Raw genomic sequence first — 10,156 nt, 5'->3', positions numbered from 1 at the left:
TCATAAACTTCCTGTCGTCACCTACCTCTTATTATCGCCGCCTAAGAAGGTAAATTAGCCTATTTCCCAAAATGTCAAACTATTCCTTTAAATGCTGGTGTGACTGGGCCATAACATCTATTTAACATCGTGCTCACAGAGTCCAGATTTCAAAATACAGTTGTATAATCAGCTGTGTACTTGACTGGAGGAGCGCAGTGTTTTGGAGTTAGGGGGGCCCAACAGCACCTTTCTGCCCCGGGCCCCCTGACAGGTCATTCCGGCCATGCTTGAAGTAAAATATGTTTCTTTCATTTCGGTTATTTGTCAAACAAACAACATGGAGATGCACTGCAGTCCCCTGCACTTCATGAATTGCATGAATCACATTTTCTTTTGAATCACTTCCTGATGAAATCCTATAAATAGATTCAGACAGGCAGCTCCAGTAAGTGAAGTAATTTCATTATCGGCTGCAGGCTTCTGCTCATTACCTGATTTATAATGATATGTAATCAAATGCCGAGCTCTTCAATCAGCCTTTGATTTATTTTTCTTGATTCTCTCGAGGGGAACACGTCATGTGATGAGCTCACATTACCAGTCTGTGTGGTATTTAAAGAGTCCGTCCTCAGAGCGGAGAGCCCACTGCCCGACCGTCCGAGCCGGGTACGTGTGTGTTGGCGTGTATTTGGTGGTGTGTGTGTGTGTGTGCGTGTGTGTGTGTGCGTGCGCGCCGGGCTGAACCACTCAGCCGTCCGGAGGTTTGAGGTGGGCGGAGACTTGAGAGCTCCGAAGTCCTCCCGTCCGCAGCGACGCACCCGTGCATTTCGGACTCGGCACCGCGCACCGTCCCGAGGAGGAGGCATCATGGCTACGACTACTTGCACGCGTTTTACGGATGAATACCAGCTGTACGAGGAGCTTGGCAAGTAAGCTGCTGTTACGTTATACGCTTTTCTGAGTCTCCTGCATGCTCAGCCTGACCCTGCGCGTCCTAACCGTGGTGGTGGTGGTGGTGGTGAGGGGGGGGGGGGGGTGTTGCATCTGCACATGATGGATGCAGTGATGGATCCAGCTTCACCAGGGGGCGACTCCTCTGGTTGTATAGAAGTCTATGAGAAAATGACTCTACTTCTCTCTTGATTTATTACCTCAGTAAACATTGTAAACATGAGTTTATGGTCTCAATCTCTAGTTTCAAGTCTTCTTCAATACAGCATGATGTTCATTTAGTACATTATGGTCCATTTAGAGTCAAACAGACCATAAAGCAGGGGATGCTTTAGGGCGGGGCTACACGGTGATTGACAGGTCTCTACCAGAGACGTATACGGCGTCTCTACGTCACTCCTCCTCAGTCCAGATATGGTCACTTCCTGTTCACTGGCTGCAAAAAAACAAGATGGCGACATCGAGTTGTTGTGAATGCATCATTTATTTAATTAGCTTAATGTCCTTTAATGTTTTCATGCAGAATATGAACAGGCTCAGTCGTAATGTTACTTAGTTTTGGTTTAGTAAGCTTTTATAATAATTGTCAGACTGATGGACTCATGGATCCATCATAGCTTTGCCTGCTTGCTTATAATCGTTAATAAATGATTGATTAATGGAAATAATGATGTATTATTGCAAACTACCCAAATATTATATAAGTCATTAAAATTAGCTCCACCTTTACCAGCTGCAACATTAAAGTGATGAACACACACAATATATTAATCGAGTTATTTTAAGTTGGTATATTTTGATGCTAATACTCTCACTTGAAGTATTTCCAAAATAAGATGTGAGTACTTCTTCCCTGACTCGTGCACATCAGGCATGCAGATCAGGGAGGTTCTGCAAGCTGCTGACTCAGCTTCTACAGCAGCTGACCCGTCTCCTCTTCCTGTCCCCTGTCTTTTGTTTCCCAGGGGGGCCTTTTCAGTGGTGCGCCGCTGTGTCAAGCTCTGCACGGGCCAAGAGAACGCCGCCAAAATCATCAACACCAAAAAGCTCTCGGCCAGAGGTGAGAGGAAGACGTTCACACGTGACATAACGAGTGTGTGTGTGTGTGTGTGTGTCATGAGGAAGCAGAGATGCATCATGGGGGTTTTCACGTATGTGTGTGTGTGTCCCAGATCTGAAGGCTCACATTACCATATTTTAGCAAGTGTTTGATTGCAGCGCCTCCACGTCTGTTCCTCCTCCGAGAGGCGAAACCCTCATAACGCACGAAGCAAATCTACATTTTCACTTCTTTGAGTGAATTCTTCTTTATGAGGACAGAAACGTCTCAGTTGTCAGCTGTAGATTGTTAAGACAGAATACGCAGACGTCGTCTCTTTAAAGGGTTATTTGTGGCGTCTTAGACGTGATGTCATTCTGTGGTTTTATCCCGTTTTATTACGGATCAAATACTGTAAAAATAATAAATAAACATCCTAGAAATCATCTGAAAATAGAAACAATGAAGTGATAACAGCAGAGATCACAGAGACGATGGCGGCTTCAGTCTCACGCCACCTTCAGTAACCACCTTCAGTAACCACCTTGTCTCCCCTCCTCTCCCCTTGTTTCCTCTACTTCTCTCCTCGTCTCTGTTTACCAGTTTTCCTCTATCTGTTTCCTTCCTGTAGCCTCCTCTTATTTCCTTTCCTCATTTCTCCTCCCACTTGTTTCCTTTCCTCTCTTTTCCTATTCTTTCCTCCTCTCCTCTTTTCTACATTTCTCTCATTTCCTCTACTTCTCTCCTCCTAAGTCTCCTTTCTCCTCTCAGCTCATTTCCATGTTTCCTCTCTTCTCCTCATTTCCTTTCCCATGGCCCCCCTCCTTTCTTTTCCTCTCCTTCCCTCCTCTCCTCTCCACAATCCTCATCTCATGTTTCCTCTCCTTTTGTTTCCTGTCTTGGTTTCATTATCTCCTCTCCTGTCATTGTCTTCTCTCCTCTCCTTTTCTCTACTTCTCTACGTCTCCTTGTCACATCTCCTCTGTTTAACTCTATCGTCTTCTCCATCTCCTCTCAACCCATCTCCTTTTTTCTCCTCATTTCCTTTCCTATGGCCTACTCTTCTTTCCTGCTCTCATTTCCTCTCCTCATTTCTTCTCTCATCTATGTTTCCTTATCTCTTTTTCCTCCTGTCAGTTCCTCTCTTTCCTCCTCTTCCCTCTCCTTTTTTGTATCCTCTCCCCGTTTCCTCTCCTCCACATGTCTCCTGTCTTTGTGCCCTTATCTCCTGTCTTGTCCTCTTGTATCCTCTCCTCTTATCTTGTCTCCTCTTTACACCTCAACTCCTCTCCTCCTTCTCTCTCTTGTCCCCTTGTTTCCTCTCTTTTCTTGTAGCTCCCTCTTATTTCCTCTCCTCTTATTTCTTCATGTTTCCTTTCCTGTCCTCTTCTCTCCTTCCTCCTCTCCTCTATCTGGAATGAGAGGTTAAATGGGCATCTGGGACAGAAGTAGCCCTCAGGCTGATCTGTGTGTGTGTGTGTGTGAGTGTGTGTGTGTGTGTGAGTGTGTGTGTGTGTGTGTGTGTGTCGATCACCTTGAGAAAAGTTACCTCTAAACAAACTACATGAACTAAAATGAGTGTTTCTTTGCGTCACAGTTGATCTCATTGATTAAATGCTCTCGTGTGTTTCAGATCATCAGAAACTGGAGAGAGAAGCCAGAATCTGCAGACTGCTGAAGCACTCCAACATCGGTGAGACTCACACACACACACACACACACACACACACACACACACACACACACAGGTCAAAGCAACATACTCGTGACGCTTGTCAAAGGTCTCATACAACATGTAATAATATGTATTTCACATAACTGTTGAGTCAAAATGTAATTGATGATCATTTTATTAATCTAATATTTCTTTAGATGCCAAATATTTGTTTGTAAGTGAAGTTTATTTGTGAAGCACCTTTGAACAACAAGACATCAAAGAAGAAACAGGAAACATAAAACATTTAAATAGTCAAATAAGTGAGAGGAATAAAAACCTGATCATATATATTACACTGCAGTAGTCTCACATTTAATTTAATAAAAGTATTTAATCACATCTTTCTTTTGTACAAATCAAATGAGCAGATAAACAGTTCAATGTACCAGCAGACGATGAAGATGAAAAGATTATGTTGATGCTTCTTTCTTTCTCTTTCCTCTCCTGCAGTTCGTCTCCATGATAGTATCTCAGAGGAAGGCTTCCACTACCTCCTCTTTGACCTGTGAGTGGTTTCCTCCTTCCTTCCTTCCTTCCTTCCCTCTCTTCTCTTTCTCTGCCATACTGTGCTGTCTCCTCCCCTCCTTCATCCTCCTCCTCATCCTCCCCTGGTGCTTAAATTTTCCACTCCTTTCCTTCAATCCTCGCTGCATCTGTCTCCTTCTTTATATCTGCATTCCTCCTCCTCCTCCTCCTCCTCCTCCTCCTTCTTCTTCTTCTTCTCCTCCTCTTCATCCCCTCCTCGCTGCTTCCAAGGCAGTTCCCCCCGTTACATAACAGTCCTCCCCTCCTCCTCCCCTACCTCCATCCTTGCAGCTTCCACTTTGGCAAACACACACACACACACACACACACACACACACACACACACACACACACACACAGCACTCCCCCGCACTGGATCCAGTCTCCATGGCAACTCAGTCAGAGTGAATCCTGCAGCCGGGGTTTCCCCCTAATGAGGACATCCCCCTCCTGTCTCTGTCTGTCTGTGTGTGTGTGTGTGTGTGTGTGTGTGTGTGTGTGTGTGTGTGTGTGTGTGTGTGTGTGTGTGGGTAAGAATACATGTAATCTGGCGTTTTATGTCTTTAAACCTCCCTCTTCACATGTTCTCAGGGTGACAGGAGGAGAGCTGTTTGAGGACATTGTGGCCAGAGAGTACTACAGTGAAGCAGATGCCAGGTAAACACCCAGCGCTCCTTCTTCTTCTTCTTCTTCTTCTTCTTCTTCTTCTTCTTCTTCTTCTTCTTCTTCATGTGTCAGTCCTCCAGCCTCTGCAGTCCTCCTGCAGCCCTGACAGCTCCAGCTCCTCTCATTACACCATTTCAGAATCATACCAGGCTTTTTGTTCTACAGGCTCCTAGTTCTGATGCACATGTTTCCTGTGAACTGAATTGCTAATCAAGGTCGAGGCGTTTTTGTTTTTCCTGAATTTGTACAGACGGATGGAAACGTACACATGCACAAAATGCAACACACGCCCACGCTGTAGCCTAACCCGCCCCTCAGGAGGGAGACTTAAATCAATTTGACTGTGGAGGCGGTCTGTGGAGGCGAGAGAGAGAAGAAACGAAAGGGACGGAAATATTAAAAGGATGGAAAGAGGGAGAATTAGAGATGCAGTAAAAAGAGGAAAAGAGGGTTCTTTTGTAGTTCTTTTTGATCCTTTTTTAATATCTTTTACCCTCACTCTTTGTCCCATATTTGGCCTTTTTTTGGTCGTATTCAAGGCTTTAAATTACCTTTTTAAACTCTCTATAAAGGCTTTGGAGCATATGTGATAACCAGGAGACTGGAAGCACATTTTGTTTTTGTGAGTCAACACACTGAGATTAGTGAAACGCAAAATCAAATTCATCTAGAGCAGAATAATATAATTCATTTAAAGTGTTCACTTGAAGGATTCATTTACAACAACAGATATCTGTTTGGGGATATCAATCAATCTGATGGTTTGTCCATTTTAAGAATAGACTTCATCTGTTTTTGCAAATTAACCCTTTGTAAAAAAACACAAACATCACTGTTTTGTTCTATTTTTAATACTCAAATCATGATTTGTCACACAAGAAAAAGTCTGGTACATAATGTATTATGAAAACATGATATTTACAAATATAAAAGTATTATTGGTCAAAGTGCAGAGGCGGTAGGGCAGGGTTTTTGTTAGGTGCTTGATAGCTAGTTATCTCCAACTGTGTCCATTCACATCTGCTTTGAATGTTATCAGCGATTGAATGAACGTCATCCGCCTCATATGGGTCAGAAAAGACCTGCTACACCTTCTAGTAGGCTCAGGAGGCCTTTATCATTCATTCACATGATTGACCTCAGATACAAATACAAGAAGACCACGCCCTCCTCTAGTGACCGTCCTAATTATGACGAGAGCAAAGGAGGAAGTCAGGTGACGTAGTAGAAACAGTGACAATGTCTGTGTGTTGAGGATAATGGACAAACTCAGGACTTTCACCCAGGAGACTGCTGTTCGTGTCCCGTGTGAAACTAAAAGCAAACCTTTCCTAAACCTGAAGTTGTTTCGTTTCATTAGAAAACGATAAATTTCACTTTCACAACGTTGTGCAGTTTGGTCCATGTGAAGCATTAAAATGGTGCTGATAACGGCCATTCAATTGGCTGATAACATTCAAATTTGTTTTGATGGCCGTTAAACACACTTCAAACATGTTTATCGATCGTTTGCTTCATTCAATAAACCAGCTGTAAACGCGCAGTAACAGTGTGATAAGTATTACTTTAAATCATGCTTTCCTTACACGCCATCCTGTCTTAATCCTTTGTATACCAACAGTCCATCAAACTGTGAAATAGTTTCATTAAATCGTTTTCATCTGTCTGGTAGAACTCGAGCAGCAGTTTCATGTGGTGTCCCACAAGGCTCGATCATTGGTCCTCTTCAATTCACTACAGACATATTATTTGTCTCTGCCATTTCACATACATTTATATGCAGATGATACCATTTGATACACCTTGGCTCTTCTTTATATGTGGTCATTGATAATCTTTTGTATACTTGTACATACGCGTTTTAAAATGGCAACAAAACAATGTTTATGGTATTTCTAAGTTCACGGAAGCGTATCTTGCCGTCTTCAATCTATTTAGTGTGCGTACATCTTGTATGTGTCACTTTACCAGAGGGAAAGCACTACTGCACACTCGTGATCTGTTTAGAAGTAGTATTTAGTATTAGGACACAGCTATTTCTTTTATTGGTGATAATTTATGATAAAAATCCACAATTTTTGTGACCACAAGTTTCACCAAATCCACAACATGAGTGATTTTTTTAGGATTAACACTTTAATGAACTTGCATGTAATCAATTAAAGTTGTAAAAATGCTAATCTGGTGAGGATTTAGGGATTCATTTAAGTGAATTAAAGCTGATTTGAGATTAAAAATGAAACAAAATTGATGTTTGGTGAATGTCTACACTGGCAACAGGACAGCTGTTTGTACTCACACCAGTGCTTCAACACTAAATGTCCAGTTTGAATGAAGGGCACATATGCAACAACGACAGCGGCACATAAGATCCCTCATAACTGTCTCAATGTGTTGAGTATCTATGTTTTTTCCTCTGTATTCTTTTAGCTCTACTTTCCCTATTATTTTTCTTTTCTCCCCTCTTATCTGCCTTCATTCTAACTTGTTTCTTTGCATAAATGATGTGTGTGTGTGTGTGTGTGTGTGTGTGTGTGTGTCACTCAATGTGTCTGTTCGTGGGTGTGTGATTAGCATGGCTTGATTACTGTCCAACAGTATCTCACTGACAGTTACCTCTCTGTACGCCATCTGCACACAGAATCCTTCGATCTCTTCCCTCCTCTCTCCACCCCGTTAAAGAGGAGGCTCACCCAAATGACAAAAAAACATATTTTTCTCATATCCAGCCATGTGGAGAGTTTTGGTTTCATGCGTCCAGGTTTTGAGATTTGTCTCTCAGACGTGTGCTTCAGTCCCGATGCAATGGAGGAGTAAATGGCAGCATTTATTAACATTGACAGCAAGGTTTCTTTCCACATTAATGTCCCCATTATTCTGATTAATCCCCAGAGACTATTTATTCACCGTCAAGCAGTCGAAAACTGCTGACGTGGATAATCCAAAATTTTTAGCCATGCTAGCAGCATTAGCTTTAGGGGATTGAATGTCAGTTGGCTGGTCCAGACTAAATTATCTCTACATCTATCAGATCGATTGACATTAAAGTTTGTACAGACATTCGTGTTCCCCAGAGGATGAATCCTACTGACTTTGGCGACCCCCTGACTTTTCTCGAGCACCACCGTGAGGTTTACAGTTTTGGTTTGGAGAGAAATGTCCCACCAACTATTAGATGGATTGCCATGAGATGTGGTTTATCATTCATGCGTTGTATTGAAGTGACGGCAGAAAACTCAGAGGCAAATATCTCAAAAACCGGAAAAATAAAAACCACACTATCTGCATGACAAGTTCTAGATGAGTCAGGAAATCTGTTTTTTTGTCATCTCGGTGAACTGAGCATATAATCTTCTGTTCCTCCTGTCAGATGTTCCTTCTATTGATGTATTACCCGTCTTTTATGTTTCCTTTCCTTCCCGTGTTCCCTCCTTTATCTGCTCCCTCACCCTGTCGTTTTGTCTCCACAGTCACTGTATCCATCAGATTCTAGACAGTGTGTCTTACACCCACCAACATGACATAGTGCACAGGGACCTCAAGGTGTGTGTGTGTGTGTCTCATTGTGTTGCATTGCCCTGCACCCTCATGTCCAAGGGTACATGCTTGTTGTACTGTTTTAATTTTGTGCCTGTGATTTATGCCTGTGCTTGCTGTCTGTCAGTCTGACTCTTTGTTTTTTGTGCTTTTGGGACTCTTGTTGCACTATTTTAGACGGTCTGAACTAGAAGTGTGATTTCCTGTGGGCCCCAGCAGAGAGAGAGAGAGAGAGAGAGAGAGAGAGAGAGAGAGAGAGAGAGAGAGAGAGAGAGAGAGAGAGAGAGAGAGAGAGAGAGAGAGAGAGAGAGAGAGAGAGAGAGAGAGGAGTAACAGCAGTGTCTACTTCAGATGCTCGAAAATCCTGCAAGCTTTTCGTCAGCAGCAGTGCTCCTGAATACATTACACAGGAGAAACAAAGTGCAGGTTAGACACAGCGTCTCCCACACACGGCCTGACTGATCCGGGAAACAGCAAACTGCACACGTGGTCTTCTTCTGTTAGTTCACTCTTAACACCTTTTTTTTTTATGATAGTGAGTTTGGTGTGAGTGTGCAGCGAGAATACTCATGCATGGATGTGACTGTTGAGGGGGGGGGTGAATGTGCATCTGACTAACCTGCTCCCCCCCCCCCCCCCCCCCCCCCTGCTGTTTGAGTGCAGTCATTGCATCCAGCAGATCCTGGAGGCCGTGCTCCACTGCCATCAGATGGGGGTGGTACACAGAGACCTCAAGGTGAGTCACCTGCAGTGTGTGTGTGTGTGTGTGTGTGTGTGTTGGGAGGGATGTGTACCACATTGTGAAGCTGGTAAGTGCTGTATTCAAACCTATAGCATGTCTGCGCATGTCTGTGCGTCTGATCTATCGATGCGTGCATGAGTTTCTGCCTTCTTGTGTTGCATCACACTTATGTCTGAGCACGCATTTACGTTTTTTAAAAAGAGCACATTTTTCGTTTTCCTCCAATGGTTAAAGCTGCCATGTGGCTGCAGTGATGTAGAAGTGTACGTCAGGGCGTGTCAGTACGCCGTGACATCACTGCTGGGTGTGGTTACAGGTGCAACAGAGTCGAGAAAACACGGCTTTTCAGCCCAGTTACTCTGGAGGTTCATTGAGTTTTAGGCTTCATATGGTTCTAATAAATGGATCAAATCTTAATAAATATAGATATGAAGTTAGCTTTTGTGGGTTTCAGACTTTCCCAGCAGCTAAATAAACAAATGAGTTTATTAAGAACATGCAAGCTGTGTTTGGACAGAATGACATAAAGACTTCTGACCCTATACCAAAGGATTTGTACATCTGCATACTCACTTAATAAACAATACGTAATAAATACTTTATAACACACGGTAAATATATGTTTGAAATGTTTTTCAGTGTCCACATATGGGTTTGGAGTTTTACTTACAAGATCTTAATATATTTTTACTTTGGCTTTAAACTTTAAACGGGGGGTGAAATAACATGTTCTCAAAAACATGTTTTAAAGATGCAAAACGACACTGACTGTTATTTTAAGGGTATAACGTTTATATCATGTATATATGCATCTTTATGAAACACGCAGCCTCGGCTCACATGATGTTATTGCAGTTTGAGTCTTCGGGGAACTCAACGCTGACTTCATCCTAAAGAATGAATTAAAGCTTTCCTCTCAGAGGACGTACAGGAGAGGTGGTGAGGTGGTGCTGTGGTGAGGTGGTGGTGAGGTGAGGTTGTGAGGTGGAGAGGTGGT

At 43.0% G+C, this 10,156-nt stretch overlaps 1 protein-coding gene across 1 annotated transcript in view; it reads left to right on the top strand.

The window, feature by feature from the left end:
• The first annotated feature begins 849 nt into the window (after positions 1-849).
• camk2b2 (calcium/calmodulin-dependent protein kinase (CaM kinase) II beta 2) overlaps positions 850-10,156 on the top strand; it is a 33,710-nt gene continuing 24,403 nt past the window's right edge. Inside the window, exons 1-6 of the mRNA XM_076107138.1 lie at positions 850-911; positions 1,899-1,993; positions 3,606-3,665; positions 4,140-4,194; positions 4,806-4,871; positions 8,351-8,423. Of these exons, the coding sequence (XP_075963253.1) occupies positions 850-911; positions 1,899-1,993; positions 3,606-3,665; positions 4,140-4,194; positions 4,806-4,871; positions 8,351-8,423 (411 nt within the window). The remainder of the gene's footprint in view (positions 912-1,898; positions 1,994-3,605; positions 3,666-4,139; positions 4,195-4,805; positions 4,872-8,350; positions 8,424-10,156) is intronic.

Source organism: Anarhichas minor, unplaced genomic scaffold (assembly GCF_050575085.1).
Source record: "Anarhichas minor isolate MPS153535 unplaced genomic scaffold, ASM5057508v1 ptg000002l, whole genome shotgun sequence".
Lineage (NCBI taxonomy): Eukaryota > Metazoa > Chordata > Actinopteri > Perciformes > Anarhichadidae > Anarhichas > Anarhichas minor.
This window is presented reverse-complemented; position numbering and strand designations above follow the sequence as displayed.